At 37.3% G+C, this 18,804-nt stretch overlaps 1 protein-coding gene across 3 annotated transcripts in view; it reads left to right on the top strand.

Moving 5' to 3' along the window:
- LOC134794643 (dynein axonemal heavy chain 2) overlaps nt 1–18,804 on the top strand; it is a 158,543-nt gene that overhangs the window by 104,304 nt on the left and 35,435 nt on the right. For all 3 annotated transcript variants that reach the window (XM_063766448.1, XM_063766447.1, XM_063766449.1), the window contains exons 51-64: nt 8,138–8,253; nt 9,742–9,894; nt 10,041–10,180; nt 10,581–10,722; nt 11,754–11,935; nt 12,233–12,356; nt 12,563–12,766; nt 16,202–16,306; nt 16,405–16,631; nt 16,968–17,197; nt 17,368–17,522; nt 17,682–17,781; nt 17,861–17,985; nt 18,082–18,304. In XM_063766448.1, the coding sequence (XP_063622518.1) occupies nt 8,138–8,253; nt 9,742–9,894; nt 10,041–10,180; nt 10,581–10,722; nt 11,754–11,935; nt 12,233–12,356; nt 12,563–12,766; nt 16,202–16,306; nt 16,405–16,631; nt 16,968–17,197; nt 17,368–17,522; nt 17,682–17,781; nt 17,861–17,985; nt 18,082–18,304 (2,226 nt within the window). The remainder of the gene's footprint in view (nt 1–8,137; nt 8,254–9,741; nt 9,895–10,040; nt 10,181–10,580; nt 10,723–11,753; nt 11,936–12,232; nt 12,357–12,562; nt 12,767–16,201; nt 16,307–16,404; nt 16,632–16,967; nt 17,198–17,367; nt 17,523–17,681; nt 17,782–17,860; nt 17,986–18,081; nt 18,305–18,804) is intronic.

The raw sequence follows: 18,804 nt of genomic DNA, 5'->3' as shown, positions 1-18,804 counted from the left end.
TTCTTTGTCCCTTATAAGCTACATTTAGATTAGGTGTATAATTAGTCCGTTGTTTAAATGTCATAAGTTTTGTTTTGTCCAAATTAATTTTCAAGTTATTATTCGTTAGCCAATCTATAATTTTACTTAATGTTTTGTTTATGTCAGCCTCATAAGCATTCAAAATGTTCCCAGAGAATATAATGGTGCTGTCGTCAGCAAAAAGAACCATTGGATGATCAATAGTATTTGGCATATCATTGATGTAAATGAGAAACAACAGGGGACCTAGAACGCTCCCCTGTGGCACACCATAAGAAACTTCCTTTACATCTGATGAGTATGTTAGTTCCATTTTCGACTTAGGACACAGTTTATTAATTTGAGTGATTTGTTTCCTACCGCTTAAATAAGATTTTATTAAAGAATGGACATTGCCACGTATTCCGTAGCGAAAAAGTTTGTCCAAAAGTATTTGATGGTCAACATAATCGAACGCTTTCGACATATCCATGTATAACGCAGAGACTGGACGTTTTTTATCCAAACTCTTTAGGACGTTTGAATTAAGTCGTAGATAGCCATATTAATCGACATACTTTTGCGGAAACCTTTTTGCTCATTAGCAAATAGATTATTGCTTTCAAAGTAGTTTGATACACTGCTATAAATACATTTTTCTATAATTTTTGAGAAACTAGGAATAAGTGCTATTGGTCTATAATTGTTGATATTTTCTTTGCTATCTTTTTTATATAGAGGTTTTACGATGCTTATTTTTAATTTGTTTGGAAATTGACCACACGTAATGCATAACTTTAATTTGAATGTATTTTTTTTCCCGACTTAAGTCCCAAAATCCCGAAAAATTGATATTGTTTCCCGATAATAGCGCCTTTCGATCTGGCAACCCTAGTTAGAACCCGCGACCTCCGGATTGCAAGTCGCACGCGCTTTCCGCTAGGCCACCACCGCTCCCCCAGATATTCAGTATTAGTTGGTATTAGGGTATGTGCGGAAAGAGAAGAGTCGTAGAATGTATGGGCTCCCCTACATTTCAAGACTCTTCTCTTTCCGCACAGACTCTATCAATAAATTACTTTATCAACGTTTTCAAAAAAAATATTCAATACCTGATTTTCACAGCTTTTAGGGTTCCGTACCCAAAGGGTAAAACGGGACCCTATTACTAAGACTCCGCTGTCCGTCCGTCCGTCCGTCTGTATGTCACCAGGCTGTATCTCACGAACCGTGATAGCTAGACAGTTGAAATTTTCACAGATGATGTATTTCTGTTGCCGCTATAACAACAAATACTAAAAACAGAATAAAATAAAGATTTAAGTGGGGCTCCCATACAACAAACGTGATTTTTGACCGAAGTTAAGCAACGTCGGGCGGGGTCAGTACTTGGATGGGTGACCCTTTTTTATAGATAATGGTACGGAACCCTTCGTTTGCGAGTCCGACTCGCACTTGGCCGGTTTTACCTAAAATAAAATGAAAACATTTATTTAAGTATTTTTTTTATTTTGAATTCAAGTACAAGTACATTTTTTTCATATTTGTTATCCGTAGTAGTCCCTGTACCTGAAAGAAATATAATATCATGAATCATGATAGGAAAAAATCTCTGATGTAATAGGAAGAAAGATGATGCAACAATATGGATTCTAATAATGTTATAATCGAGTTATAATTTACTTACCTGGTAGTAACTGTAATTGTGTTCTTAATTCATGGACAAAAAATCCATTATTTTCAACCACAGGAAATATTATACATTTCTTTTTTATTGCAGTGAGGATGTCCTGATTGTAAAAATCAAAGAGATTAGGTAGAGTACAATTTCTAATTATCTTTGTAAAAAATAAACAAATACGCGTAGTCATTCGCTTTTTGAAAATAAGAAAAATTAAATAAACATATAAAAAAAAACAATACGAAATTTAGGTGTAAAAAAATTACAAAAAGTTATATCCCAGCATACAATGCTGGGGATCGAACCGGGAACTTTCCGATTGAAAGCAAAAAAGCGACTGTTTGCAAAACACGCCATGATAGTTCTTAGCTAAGCTGACGAATTTCGGGTACTTATTCTCGCTTCAGTCAATTAAGTACCTGTCAACAAAATTGCACTAAACATGACGGCACTCCAAATTCGCGCCGTGGTCAGCCCGGCAACGTCGGAAATAGTATGGCAACGTCGCAAATGTATCTGTACACGACATTTGTGACACACACATACGTAAAATTGATGAAAATTTAACTATGATTATTGCATGATTTCTGTGTGAAACATTGTTTTCCTATTAATTTCGCGCAAACGAATATTCGAAAGTAGATAAATGCGGAAATATTTATGTACTAATAGTGTGTAGTGACTTAATGCAATGCGATTGAATTTTGTATGAAAATCGAACCACCTTAAGAAAGACTTGACGAGAGTAACTTTGGTATAATAGCAGTCTACTTGGATTTGTGATGTCGGTCTATGTACGGTTATAATATTTGCGAGGCGCCCCAACCAGAACTGAAATTATCAACATAGTTTTGCAGAATGCCAATACAGTTCTCTACCAAACTTCTTTTCCCGTATTGACTAGTTTTTTTGGGAATTTTCAATCTTTTTTCCATAAGGTACCTTTTCTACTAAACTCTGAGACGACATTACTAGGCTTATAACTAACTTATAACAAAAATAAAAACAGGTAAACAAACGTTACGCATTAAGGTTTCAGATCACACAATAAAAAAAAAATGAGCATTTTTTCACCTCTTTACAAAACATTTAATATCTCCGAAACTAGAAAGGTACCTTTTCCCGTGGAACGTCACAAATGATCAAAAATGTCATGGTCGTAAAGGACATTCATAGTGTTTTTGACCAATTTTAAAGGACATCAACTTCTTTCTTATAAATTTATAGATATGCCCCCTTATTCATAAGCGTTTACAAGCCGATAATAATCATTTGTCCCTTTCCATCATACCAATACGTCGGAAAGGGACAAACGATTATTATCGGCCTGTCAACTTTAGTAAACGTTTATGAATAAGGGGGATGATCGCTAATTTAGGTTAAAAAGACTAACATTTTGAGTACTTTTCTCATACACATCAAAAATATATCAACATTAAACAAAAAAATCGCAGTTTTCTCGCGCCTCCTGAAAAATAGCATTTTGTCCTTTACGCCAATTGAACCCAAAGGTATCAATCGATATGTACAATTTTGAGACAATGACTTGGAAATTTGCTTTGGCCAACTGTCAAAAGCAACTGCCTGATTCGGAAAGGACAATACGACCAACTACAGTGTTGCCACTCTCAATATTATTATTAGGTTCCGATTATGGTAAGTTATTTAATTAGCGTTTTATTTTTGTAAAACGCTGCCATTTAGTGATGTAGGCCGGCCGGTACCGCTTCCGCACCCGGGTCAAACAGATCACTGTGTTATGTCTTTCCTGTAGACATACACAAGAGTTAAGGGCTATAAAGGTTAATTTTCTTATTTAACCCTTATCCACGTGAAAAGGTCCTCCTTTTATTTAGAGAGCTATGATAAAATCATTGCTTAAATTACATGCCCACAAGCTGTTAACTATTGCCCACAGGAGAGAAAAATGTGCTGTTCGCGATAACACACTAGTTTTCTCTCCTGTGGGCAATAGTTAACAGCTTGTGGGCATGTAAGTAATGATATTATCATAGTTCTCTAAATAAAAGGAGGACCTTTTCACGTGGATAAGGGTTAAATAAGAAAATTAACCTTTATAGCCCTTAACTCTTGTGTATGTCTACAGGAAAGACATAACACAGTGATATGCAGTGATCGGAATAGGCAGAGTATATTTACCTACACTTGGTAGAACAAAGTCATGAAGTGGAGACTTCCTTGCGATAACATTTTTTTCCGGGACTTCCCGGATTTAAAAATCAGTAAAATAAATAAAATCTCATAATGTATCCCCAATGTACGTAAAATTAAATAGTAACCACAACACTACAAGTTTGTACTATAGTTTACGAGTGATAATATAACATTATTGTATTTATATTATTTCAAACTTATCCGTCTCTTTTACGCCAATAGCAGCTGTGTTTAAGTGAAAGAGATAGAAATAACAGTATTACTATCTACTATGTTAATTGTTTTTTCCATTGTTATCGTCTAAAAGACAAAGCATATGTCGTTATCACTTATCGCTGTTACCTGCAACCCTTTTTATGCATTAAATAGAAAGTTGACATCAGTTTCTTACTATCCCTTGTCGAGTACGTACGGAAGTGTAGATACTGTGTTTTTTGGATATTTGACATTTGCTTGTTTACTGGAATTTCGCCTGCTATACTTGATTACACACGGCCTGAACTCGGACACCGATTTTGCTTTGGTTGGATTTGGCGATTACTGGATACTGAAAACACCACGGATACTGCAAAACTACCAAGTTTCAAGGTAAGATAATGTTTTTATTATTTAACATTTTTATCCTTTTCATTGTGTGTATAATCGAAAGTAAGAAAATAAAGGCTGAAATATATGGTCACGAACTATGACTATTGACTTGAGTCACTTGCCTATGTTCATAATTTGGCCGTGTAATGTATTAAACCTACATACATTATACTTACCGTACTGTACCTACATTAATAGACACGTGTAAGCTTGTAACGATTTAAATCATAAATATATGCGAAAAACACTGGTGTGTACTTGCCAGACTACAACTAAATTTGAGAAAACGGTTATACACTGTACTCAGAGTTTGTACCTTAAAATGGGGTTTTGTGTTATTTGCAAGTTTGCACGTGTTGATTTTGATGAAATAATAATAACTTTGTACATAAAGAGACTTTATTAAAAATAAATATAGAAGAATCCGTTTATATATTGGTTGTTTTATTTTATGCCTATTTATTGTTTTGAAGCAGTTTGCATTGTTTTTTGTACTATTCAGAACAATATTAATTATTCGGTAAGTTCCCGGGACTTTAGTCCCGCAAAAAAATTTTGTCGTAAGGAAGTCTTCACTTTTTATCTATGTTCTACCAAGTGTAGGTAAATATACTCTGCCTATTCCGATCACTGGTGATATGTTTGACCCACCCCACTTGTACACCCCGCTCCCTACACACTGCTCCCGATATGTTTAGTTTTTAATACGCTCGTTCTTTTTTTGGATGTTTTTATAGTTGAATACTGTGAACTTAATTCAATAAATAAAATGGATAGAGAAATTTTCCAAAGCGAGTAAAAAGGCAATTTCTGAAATTAGTATAGGGGCATTTCATATGAAGCGGACAGGAAAAAAAAAGTGAGGTTCCCGAATTTGTTTATATTTGGTTTAGTTCTTCTTCTAGTAGGTATAAAACCGGACGCCAAATATTTTTTATATATGACGTTTATTTTAAAAATTATGAGGTTTTCAAAAATTACCGTAATTGAAATTCCGATTTTTTGAAACTCGAATATCGAATAATTAAAATATATAACTTATTATTAAACCAAGCGTTTTGTATAGAATTTTTAATGATCTAATCAGCGATGAAATCAATTTTGAAAAAAAAAAAAAATAATGGTTAAAACCGGAAGTAAACTTTTCGAAACCATTTTTCGAAAACTTTGACCAGTTTTTTTTTATTTTTTTTCATCTCAAAATATAGCCCTAAGTATGTACAAAATACACTAGAAGTTGTAGAATGGGATCTCCATTGGTTAAGACAATAGGTCAATAAATGTACATACGTGTCGCACTGAGTGCGACGTACCGTACTGGTATATAGCAGCTGTTAGGCGATATATGAAGTTAAGACGTCTGCCATCTTTTAGCAGTGAGAAGAACTAGTTACGTATGCAAGAAAGAGATGGCAGTATGACGCCACGCCATTTTGATTTTCCGTTATTGTTTTAGTTGTTACTGTGACCTTGCTGTGAATTGTGCACATTTTACGACACTTAACAATTTAATTATGGCTCCGTACGGATATCGATGTAATAATCCGTTTCGTTTAGTAAATCATCGAAAGACTAAAAATTTAAGAAAAGTTTCTATGTGCTTAGTGCAAAAGTGGGGCTGTCCACCAAATGTGTATGTGTGTGCATCTTGTAGGAAACGACTTTTAAATGAATCACCTCCAGTGCCTCCAGTAGCTAATGAAAACGTTGTGCAATGCAGTCAAACATCGAGTGAATTTTCGCAGAACAACCAAGATGAACCTTTTATTCCTGAAGACAAATTCAAACATAATTCCACTCAAACTGATACAAACATAGAAAGTGAAGAAATTTTACAGCAATTAAAGGAGAAATTTAATGATCCGTCGACGTCTATTTCCATGAAAACTATGATTTTGACAGTAGCACCAAAATCGTGGACAGAGAATAAACTAGCGGAAGAGTTTGGAACATCTAGGCGACAGGCAAGAAAAGCAAAACTACTTGTAGACAAGTTCGGTATATTTTCGTCTCCCAACCCGCGTGGTAGCAGCCGTAAACTGTCAGCTGAGGTCGAAAATATGGTAAAATGTTTTTATCTCCGAGAAGACATTTTGGTGCTACTGTCAAAATCATAGTTTTCATGGAAATAGACGTCGACGGATCATTAAATTTCTCCTTTAATTGCTGTAAAATTTCTTCACTTTCTATGTTTGTATCAGTTTGAGTGGAATTATGTTTGAATTTGTCTTCAGGAATAAAAGGTTCATCTTGGTTGTTCTGCGAAAATTCACTCGATGTTTGACTGCATTGCACAACGTTTTCATTAGCTACTGGAGGCACTGGAGGTGATTCATTTAAAAGTCGTTTCCTACAAGATGCACACACGTACACATTTGGTGGACAGCCCCACTTTTGCACTAAGCACATAGAAACTTTTCTTAAATTTTTAGTCTTTCGATGATTTACTAAACGAAACGGATTATTACATCGATATCCGTACGGAGCCATAATTAAATTGTTAAGTGTCGTAAAATGTGCACAATTCACAGCAAGGTCACAGTAACAACTAAAACAATAACGGAAAATCAAAATGGCGTGGCGTCATACTGCCATCTCTTTCTTGCATACGTAACTAGTTCTTCTCACTGCTAAAAGATGGCAGACGTCTTAACTTCATATATCGCCTAACAGCTGCTATATACCAGTACGGTACGTCGCACTCAGGGCGACACGTATGTACATTTATTGACCTATTGTCTTAACCAATGGAGATCCCATTCTACAACTTCTAGTGTATTTTGTACATACTTAGGGCTATAGAATGAAAAAAAATAAAAAAAAACTGGTCAAAGTTTTCGAAAAATGGTTTCGAAAAGTTTACTTCCGGTTTTAACCATTATTTATTTATATTTTCAAAATTGATTTCTTCGCTGAAAAGATCATTAAAAATTCTATACAAAACGCTTGGTTTAATAATAAGTTATATATTTTAATTATTCGATATTCGAGTTTCAAAAAATCGGAATTTCAATTACGGTCATTTTTGAAAAGCTCATAATTTTTAAAATAATCGTCATATATAAAAAATATTTGGCGTCCGGTTTTATACCTACTAGAAGAAGAACTAAACCAAATATAAACAAATTCGGGAACCTCACTTTTTTTTTCTCATATGAAATGCCCCTATAGTTACATGGTAATTTTTTTAGATTTTCATTTTGTAGGTATAAAACGGCAATAAAATGGCATTCCAATTAAAAAAATTAGACTGAGTAATTTTCCGGTCCAAGACACGCCAAAAAAATATATTTTATTAATATTGGTATTTCTGCTGGGATATTTTTTTTGATATTTCATATATTGTTGCAATACGTTACATGAATATGTCCGGTGAAGAAAGTTTGAACGGAGCATTTTTCCGTAAAAAGATATTAACGATTTAAGACTTTAGGTATTTACTTTAATTCTATTATTCTTATTCTTTGGAAATTTATACAATACTTTTTATTTATTGATACTTTGTCATACTGTAAAGTTTTTTCTGGCAGAGGAATTACTGCGGGGTCCACTACCTTTATTTCCTACACTAATAAGATAGATTGTGGATTGGTCAGTTTAAAAAGCTCCATTATGATAATTCGTGCCGTATGATATGCCTGTTTGTCGGACTGTAATAAATGTTAATCGTTGTACATACTTGTTGTTGTTCAGGTGGGTCGGGACGTCAGAGCTTGACACGCGTAGCGTCTTACATCTGCGAGTGCAACTCCTTCCAGGTGGTAGTCACCAAGACCTACGGTGTCAAGGAATTTAAGGAGGACCTAAAGGTACTCTAATAAGATCCATAGGAGATTAATTAATAGGTACAGTAATTTTATACATTTAGCGTTTGCGTTAAATCCGGTAGTTCTGATTTTTTTGCAGACTTGTTTATGATGTTGGCCCAATGAATAATCCAAGTTTGAGACCTCTAGCTCCGAACGCAACTTTGTCAAAAATCGACAAAACCGCGAAATTTTCGGAGATTTTAAAAATTTGGGCGATTATAACGCCAAAGGACTAGTTTTTGATAGTACCTTCTCAGGACGTTTTTAAAGTGGACTAAATTTGCTACAATACGAGACTAGAATTGTCTCTGTAGATCACTAGTAGTTTCCGAAATAAAACCTTTCAAAATCTATAATTTTTTGAAATTGTATTTGTAGGGTAAGTAAGTGCAGTGAGTATGCACTTTTGTTTCAGGCGATGCAGCTTGGCACGATTGTTCCTAAGGTCAAACAAAACTGATTTGGCCAGGTAGCTCGAGATCGTACCGTGCCTACCCCCCAAAAAGGCAGGGGCAAGGGTCGGAACACCAATCTATGCTATATTTCTTCCTGCTCTTAGCAACTAGGGCAAGTTATATATCATTTTCATATAATTTAGGGATTCCTTATTCTATAAAGTATCACTTCAAAGCAGGCAGTCATAATTTTTTTTGGAAAAATATGTAGCGGATTGAGTAACGATTTCCATAGAAATGTAATTATGACCAAAGTCAAAGGTTAAAAATGTAAAAAAAACACTTAACTTGGTGTTTTGAAAGTATGAATATAATGTGCTCGTCCTTAAATTATATGAAAATGATATATAACTTGCCCTAGTTGCTAAGAGCAGGAAGAAATATAGCATAGATTGCACCTGGGGAGCCGACCCTTTCCCCCCTTTTTTTGGTGGGTAGGCACGGTACGATCTCGTGGTACCGGGTCAAATCAGAAAACAAATCACCTTAGAAACAATTGTGCCAAGCGGCACCGCCTGAGACAAAAGTGCATACTCACTGCACTTACTTAGCCTACAAATACAAGTTCGAAAAAAATTATAAACTTTGAAAGGCTTTATCTCGGAAACTATTAGATGTACTGAGACAATTCTAGTGTTGTACTGTGGCCAATTTAGTCCACTTTAAAAACGCCCTGAAAAGGTACTATCAAAAATTTGTCTTTTAGGGTTATAATCGCCCAAATCTAAAAGAAAACCGAAATTTTCGCGGGTTTTTCGATTTTTGACATAGTTGCGTTTGGCGCTCGGGGTCACAAACTTGTATTATTCATTGGGCCAACATCATAAATAAGTCTGCAAAAAATCAGAACTACCGGATTTGACGCAAGAGCCAGGTTACAAAAATCGACAAAGTTACTGGATTAAATAACGTATGTTTGAGTTTTTATTTACAGTTAGCACAACTGTTATCTGTTAACTGTGTTATTCCTTCCTGGTTGGTATAAGTATTGTTTTCTGGCATCAGAACAGACAGCCTATTTGTTCTTCTACAGGTGCTCTACACTTCAACGGGTGTGGACGCGAAGAAGACCACCTTCATATTTTCGGACACGCAGATTGCGGAAGAAACCTTCACTGAAATAGTTAACAACCTGCTTAGCAGCGGGGAAGTCACTAACTTATACAAACCGGATGAGTTCGAAGACGTAAGTGTACAATTGGGTCTACAAATCTCGAAAAAGGGACCTTAAATTGGTTGCTCTTTTTTCTACATATTTTTAGGTTCTATTTGTCTCTAGTAGTAGGCTTCCGATCTTTTACTAAATTATCATTTTTAAATTGTTCAATGTAGATAAAACAAGCTTTAGAAAAGCCAATGAAAAACGCAAATATACTGCAGACGAATGAGGCAGTTTATCTGTTCCTGGTGGAGCGAGTGCGCACCAATATGCGAATCGTCCTGTGCTTCAGTCCCATAGGAGAAGACTTCAGGTATACTTGTTTATATGCGATATTCAATACATGACATCAGGAAATGGAAGTTAATGATGCACAACATACTTACCTAATGGCTTACCGTTATAGCACCTATGCTATTATTGTAACTTGGTCGCATCTTTGTCTAAGTTTGGCGAACACCTTGAATATTCCCGAATTTCTCTTGTCGGACTTCCTTTTCTGATCCCACTCCCAGCGTCCATGACAAGCCCCTAGAGAAGGATGAGACTTGCTAACGCATTCAGTGCCAGATACCAGGTTCGCAGGCGGTCTTCGCTACAAACGGGAAAGATTGTGATATCGGCTATCAAAGCTTTTGTAGCGCGTAGTTGGCGCTGGCAGTGAATGCGCCATAATACACGAAGAGTATTGCAGTTTTGTGCTTATTTTGCAGAAATCGCATCCGCCAGTATCCGGCGCTCATTAATGCTACCACGACCAACTGGTTCCTGGAGTGGCCCCGCGAAGCGCTTCTCGAGGTCGCTTACAAGTTTTTGGACGGAGTGGAGTTGCTCGCTTCCATCACTGGACCCAGGGTTAGCTGTTTTTTTCTTATAACATCTAGACAGTAGACATATAGATAATAAGTATAACCCCAGAATCGTTGCGGCTAATAGCATAATTCCTTTCAAGTCGCTAGATTGGTTGATATTACTGCATTTGGGTGTGTAATGCTTAATATAATTATAAAAAAACTATCATACATTTGTTATAACGCCACTTGATATATTATTGTATGTTATAATGTAATTTTTATTATACGTTTCCTTTATTATATTGTGATTTCATCTAAACTGTCATTGATATAATGCCTAATGTAATATAATTTTCAAATAGTATATAGACATATTTTATAATGACATTTGTTATATTATATTTTTGTATAACGTAATACTTCATACAATTTTATCAAGTATAAATACATATATTGTATAACATTTTTTGTCATATTTCATTTACCGATACCGTAAAGTTTTACATACTTTTTATAACTAGTACGCAGACTACTGCTTTTGCTAGCTATTTCATTCTAGGGAGGCCGCAGTTCTAACCTAACCTAACCAATTTTTTCACGGTTTTCGTTCTGCGGGGGCCGCAGTTCAAACCTAACCTAACCCTCCTTTTGTTAGGTAGTTATTCGTTTATGCGGAGTCGCAGTTCCAACCTAACCTAACCCATTTATGTCATGCAACTATTATGCCACATAAATATTTATGTGATGTCACTTGTTATAACAAATAATATGCTTTAGAGTATGTAATATTTATGGCAATGTATATTAGACAAAGTGTAAATATACCTTATGACCATTATACCAATAATAACATTATGTATACCGTTAATTAGGTATTACGGTAGTATGCCATTTATTACGTTATTCAAAATAACGATATATCAAACTATAATATATGAAAAGTAATTATAACAAATGTAATGCACCCACTGCATTTAACTAGCAGCAAAAGCTGAGAAGAATTGGCTAAGTATCAATACATCTGTATTCTTGCAGGCTGATTGCAATCTATCGTAAATGGAATTAAGACTGTTTCCGTCATTTGATATACAGATCCGCCGGAAGGAATCACTAGTGGAGAGCCGCGAGGATGTTCTTCGAGCTAGTGTAGCGTCCATCATGTCACTGATACACTCCTCCGTGGGCCGCTACTCGGTCAAGATGTATAATGAGACACGGCGCACCAACTACGTAACTCCAACTAATTATTTGGAGCTCGTGGCGGGATACAAAGAGTGAGTTAGGGAGTATTTACCTACGAATTGCTTTGCATATCCGCTTGTTGCAGTTTCGGAGTTGTGAGAGTAGTTTACGAAAGAGTCTAGATGTTGTTAATTCACTTTTCCGTGGGCTCGGTAAAGAAGAACAACGGGATGAGGGATACCAGCGTGTTCTATGGTTTTTTGAAACGGTTGACATTTGGACAGCAATTTCTGAATAATTAAAGATCTTCATGTGATTCATATGGATCAATTTGGGTAGTACTTGGTATTATAGGTATGTGTATTATGTTATACTTAATTTATTGACAGAATGCTGAAGATGAAACGCCATGAGATTGCCTTACAAGCGAACAAGCTAAGAAACGGTTTAGGAAAAGTCGAAGAAACCACGAACCTTGTCGGACTGATGTCAGAAGAACTTGCTCTGGCTAAGGTTTGAAGATTTTTGACAATGTAGTGGTTTGTTCAACATACGTAAGACAATAAAACCAAGAGCGAAGAGCTATTAGGTACATGCTCTTTGTAATGTAATGTAAACTAGACTATTTACTTCTAATCTAGAATGTTGACGATCAGTTACTGTCAATCTGTCAAGAGAGAGTGTGAAATGATCGAGACGCTTACTGTTTCTCTATATAGGTGCAAGTGGCGGAATATACAGAGCAATGTATAGAATATATGGGGGTGATCAACGTACAGCAACGTAACGCAGACGAGCAACAGCGTAGCGTAGCTGCTCGCAGCAAGAAAACGCAAGAAGAGGAGGTCCAGTGCAAAAAGCTCGCTGAGGCGGCCATGAGGGATCTGGCTAGCGCTATGCCCGCTCTAGAGGAAGCCGTCAAGGTTACTGTTCTCCTTATTCTTAAATTCCATTACGTTCGTGTTCTCTCACTGAGCGTAAGTGTGAGCGAGATTTTTAGAAATCATTTTCATATTTTTAGTTACTGTGCAAAAAATATAAAGACCTAACGTACGTGTTTTTTCGTCTATCGAGCGAAAGTCAACAACTCAGGATTCGGATCGCTGAAGTCCCTAAAGATATCGAAAGGCCTCAAGATTGATAATTAAATTTTTGGCAAACGTGTTGTGACCTAAAAAAGTCAGGGCTCGGAAACCGTTTTATTTTTCAAACCGTTTTCGTTCATTCGCAAAAGGATTTCGTTTCCGTTTGCGGTTACCGGTTAAAGAACTGTTCTATTGAGTTACTAGTTTATATTAAATCGTTCGCTTTTAGTTTTTGTGGGACGAAATTTACCGGTTGAACCCTTTACCAGGCTAATGTATATATATTTCCCACATACGGCACTTCAAACATGTGTTCTATTCTCGATGAGTAAGACTGACATTCGATTGTCATTTTTGAACTGTCAGCCTAGTAAAGGGTTAATTGAAAATATCGAAGCAAAATGGAACGAGTAAGTTATTGTTGTCTCATTCACGTATGTAACTATAGTTTAACCGAGAATCTCCGAAAGCCGAGAGTAACCGGTATTATATCATTCCCTGCGAACCATAAAATTCCGCTTCCTCTTCTTACCGGTTAGGAGAGGAAACGTCATTTTTTAGTTCTCGTTCCATCAATTAACCGATATTAACAGGTATTTCAATACCGGTTCCGAGCCGAGCCTACTGCACCTTAAGTACAATTCCCACCGACCGGGCGGCTCCTCGCGGACGCGGACGGCTCCGGACGGACTCCGTCGCGTCTGCCATACATAATGTATAGACAATGTGACATGCCGCTCCGGCGCGGGCAGACTTCAGCCGGTCGGTGGGAAGCATACGCAGTGGGGCCGCGGGCTGAACTAAAGGACCAATTCTCGCCTAAGCTGTCGTGTTCGGCTCACGAGTGCCATAAACGCGAGGTCATGATCATGATTAAGTATTAAAGATGGTACTTACTAAGCATTTCTTCAATATGAAGTCAACAATGTCTTAGCAGTTATCATCATTCTCTTGCCCTTTTCACATTCACTTGGGGTCGGCGCAGCATGTCTTTCTCTTCCACGCCTCTCTGTCACTCGTCATCTTATCATTCACTTGCGTTCGTTTCATATCATCTCTCACACAGTCCATCCACCTTTTCCTTGGTTTTCCTTTCCTCGTGCTTCCCTCCACATTCATTCGTTCGTAATAACTTTCTCGTCACATGACTTTCATCTTAACAGTCTTATACAGGGTGTCCCATAAGTGACACGTCACAGTGACACTGGAGGTAGACCAGGCCAAGAGGAACCAAACCAACTTAACATGACCCCAGTAAAAGTGGCACGGTTTTTGAGTTATTGTCAAATTAAGGTTTTTCATGAATTTTGACCGTTTTTAACATTGTTAGTGCCAGTGTGCACTCGGAAAGGTCTCGAAGTTAGTTTTTTTTGTGTGTACGGCATCATGAATAGTTAAATAAGATAACAGAATAGGTATTTTATCGATAAACAATGTAAAATGCAAATAACTACTGGTTTAATCTTGAAATAATTCACAGCGAAACATTAATTTCGACTTTGACCACCTGTCGTGAAAAAAAATTACTAGAAAAGTAATGAGCAAATAACGTCAAAATATTGAGCATGTTATGCAGATTCAAAAATGGTATAACACTTGTACCTTCCTGCAATAAAATAGGAATTATTATCATCTTTCCAAAGCCTCATAAAAAATAAGTGAAAACTAGGAACTCTGCAATCCGTTGCTACTTTTAGTAATAATAACGATTTATGTTGAGATATCTAATTCTGGATTGAGAAATTAAAAAAAACGCCTATTCAGTATTTGCCGAATGCTTAAAAGAAAGAGATGGAAAATGGTTATGTCTCTTTTTAAGGATATCATTGAGTTGATAAAGGTTCAAAGAAAATAAAATACTGCAGGTTGAAGTTTAATCAATTTTTTAAAGTAATTTTATTTTAGAATAGGTGCTCGAATTGTTTTTTCCCGGCTCGTATGCACGCTTGGCACCGTCTTGTAAAACTTCAAGTTAATTTTCTTAAATTAATTTCGGATATGTTTCGTGCTGCATTTAACATGCGCCGCCGTAGTTCCTCTTGGGACCTTATTGGCACGGAGTAAACTTTATATTTTAAGCATTTTAAGCATCCCCAATGAAAAAAATCTAATGGGATCCGGGGAACGCGGCGGCCATGCCACTGGTCCCAATTGGCTGATCCATCTGGGAATTTCTGTGTGAGGTGGTCGCGGACATCGCGAGCGTAGTGTTCTGGGCAGCCATCTTGCTGTGGTTCCAGCTCCGGAAGATGGATCTGCCGACTAGTACCAGTGGCATGGCCTACGTTCCCCGGACCTAAATCCATTAGATTTTTTTATTGGAGTTACTTAAAAGATAAATTTTACTCCAACCCAATAAGGTCCTACGGAGGACCTACGACGGCATGTTCGAGGCAGCACGAAACATATTCGAAATTAATTTAAGAAAATTAACTTGAAGTTTTACAAGACGGTGTCAAGCATGCATACGAGCCGGAGAAAAGCAATTCGAGCACCTATTGTAAAATTATTTCAACCTACCCTTTCAAACTTCAACCTGTATTATTTTCTAAAACCTTTATCAACTACATGATATCCTTAAAAAGGGAGATAAGCATTTTCCATCTCTTTCTTTTAGGCATTCGGCAAATACTGAATAGGCGTTTTTTTATTTCTGTACCCAGATTGAAATATCTTAACATAAATCGTTATTTTTACTAAGTAGCCACGGATTGCAGATTTCCAAGTTTAAACTTGTTTTTTATGAGGCTTTCGAAAGATGATAATAATTCATATTTTATTGCAGGAAGGTACATGTGTCATACCATTTTTGAATCTGCATAATATACTCAATATTTTGACGTTATTTGCTCATTACTTTTCTAGTAATTTTTTTTCACGACAGGTGGTCAAAGTCGGAATTAATGTTTCGCTGTGAATTTAATTCAAGATTAAACCAGTACTTTTTTGCATTTTACATTGTTTATCGATAAAATACCTATTCTGTTATCTTAATTAACTATTCATGGTGCCGTACACATAAAAAAAACTAACTTCAAGACCTTTCCGAGTGCACACTGGCACTAACAATGTTAAAAACGGTCAAAATTCATGAAAAACCTTAATTTGGCAATAACTCGAAAACCGTGCCACTTTTACTGGGGTCATGTTAAGTTGGTTTGGGTCCTCTGGGCTTGGTCTACCTCCAGTGTCACTGTGACGTGTCACTTATGGACACCCTGTATATAGGTATATACTGCTTTATACGCCTTTCATTTGCATGATTTTTTGTAGGCCTTAGATGCTCTGAATAAGAAAGACATCACAGAAGTAAAGTCTTACGCAAAACCGCCTCAGAAAGTCGAAATGGTACTGGAGGCTGTGCTCATACTGCTGCAGGTAATCGTGGGAAACATTCCATTTTATTAATAACATACCCATAACAAACACTTCTTACTAAGCAGATTAACCTTTATAACGAATATATCAATACTTAGAAAGAGCCCACCTGGGCCGAAGCAAAGCGGCAACTGGGTGACCAATATTTCCTGGACCGTCTCCGAGATTTTGACAAAGACAACATCTCAGATAAGACCCTAAAGAAAGTAGGCACCTACACAATCAAACCCGACTTCGATCCAGAGATCGTGGGCACGGTGTCAGCTGCTGCCAAGTCGCTGTGTTTGTGGGTGAGGGCGATTGAGAAGTATGGAAAAGTATACAAGTGAGTGTTGTTAATATTTTTCAAATATGTCCTAACAACGCCTTTTCTTTGGACGAAGAAGCAGGGGCGTATTTACCCTAGGGCCATCCGGGCCATGGCCCGGGGCGCCATCCGGCACCGCCGCCTGCAAGGGCGGCGTATGCCGCCTCTAATGGATTGCATTTTGTTTCTCTTCCTTGACTTCTGGGGCGGCGATGTTACGTATTGGCCCGGGGCGCCAAATTTCAAAATACGCCCCTGCGAAGAAGTCGTACTGATATACTTTACATAGTTCGGCTACTGATTGAGCGGTGGCTTAATTTTACAAATCCTTTCTAATTCTTTTATTGTTAACAGAATTGTAAAACCAAAGAAGGAACGTCTAGAAGAGGCTCTGGAGTCCTTGCGCATGAAACAGCAGATTCTCGCTGAGGCTCGCGCTAAGCTGAAGGAACTGAGCGAAATGCTGGCGCGACTCCAGGCGGAGTATGATGAGAAGCTGAGGCAGAAAGAAGAACTTGAGGAGAGATCAAGGCAGCTGATCCTCAAGCTGGAGAGGGCTGAGGCACTTATTACTGGCTTGTCGGGTTAGTGTAGTGCGAGAAGTCAAGTCACTATTCTCTTCTTAGCCTCGATAAAATTGTCGGTAAATGAGAGCAAATGTTATTTTTCTGTACCAGTTTGACGAGAACGTTCTTAATTACAATTATTTCTTAAAGCCAGAACAGCTTGTTATAGTGGTATCTTTTCGATACAGGCGAGAGAGAGCGCTGGGAGATGACAGTAGAACGTTTGGACAAGGAGTTTGATAATTTGCCTGGAGACTGTCTCATAGCTACAGGCTTCGTGGCTTACCTGGGACCCTTCGTGTCCGAATACCGCGAGGCTCTTATGAGCGACTGGTTTTTGGAGGTATATTCTTCCCTACATATATTTTACGTGCATGGAGAGCTATTTTGTAGAGATAGTGCCCCAGGAAAATCCTCAAGTTCCCTCATCCCGAGAAAAATAATCGTAACTGAATGGTTTTTGTTGTTGCAATATATTTACATATACACAACTTTTTTGTAGGTGTTCGACGAACAGGTACCGGTGACAATGGATATGACAATGAAATACTTCTTGTTAGACGATGCAACACTAAGGGAATGGAACTCCATGGGATTGCCAGGTACGTGCCAGGTCGTTTGCATGTTATTTGTTCATTTATGAATTAGTAATACTTATGTTACTTTTATTTTGTTGGATAGAGGACAACTTCAGTGCAGAAAACGGCATCATAGTAGTGCGTGCCACAAGATGGCCATTGGCAGTTGACCCACAGGGGCAAGCACTCATATGGATCTCTAGGCTTGAAGAAAAAAATGATATACAGGTACCTAATCGTAGACATTACAAATTTGAGGACTTTAAGTATTTCCGAATGTCGCTCACGACAAAAAATCGATTATTAATCGACCAATATTTTCAGATCGTGGATTTTGGCCAACCAAATTATTTGAAAATAATGGAGACTTGCCTAACCAAAGGCACGCCAATCATAATACAGGGTGTAGGCGAAATATTAGACCCGTCTATAGCACCCATTTTGGACAAGGCCATCATTAAGATTGGCGACTCTAAGGTCATCAAGTTCAACGAGAAAATGGTGTCCTACCATGATAAGTTCAGATTGTACTTGACTACTAAATTGGGTAAGTTTTTTGGGTTTAAGTACATCGATTCGTGAAGTCAAATGTAGTAAACGTACTCGTAGCCTACATTATTAGATATCACTTTTCGGGCAGCCGAGGTGGGCCCGTGGGTAAGGATCGCCTTAGGTAGATAGGTTGGTGCATGGGCCTTTTTATTTGGAGTTGTAGATACTGTGACGGTCAATAATGACACTCCCTATAATACCCTACACCTAAACCCGCCTACCCCATATATCTAAAGCCCAAGAACCCATTGAACCCAAGTACTAACTTTAATCAAAAGAAGCAGGGGTTATTACACTTATTACGTACAACTACGGGTAGTGGGGTCAATATAAAGTTTAAGTTACATTAAATGCACACTCAAATTTTACCACATGCCACACACCAATACATATTCCAACTAGTACGAGCGAAACGCACGCGCGAATGATAATAAATGTTATCTTTTATAACAAATTTCGAATTAGCCTCATGGTATATTAGGAATATATACCTTT

The sequence above is a fragment of the Cydia splendana genome, chromosome 1 (genome assembly GCF_910591565.1).
Source record: "Cydia splendana chromosome 1, ilCydSple1.2, whole genome shotgun sequence".
Lineage (NCBI taxonomy): Eukaryota > Metazoa > Arthropoda > Insecta > Lepidoptera > Tortricidae > Cydia > Cydia splendana.
The sequence above is the reverse complement of the archived record's forward strand: the minus strand, read 5'-3'. Positions and strand labels throughout refer to the sequence as shown.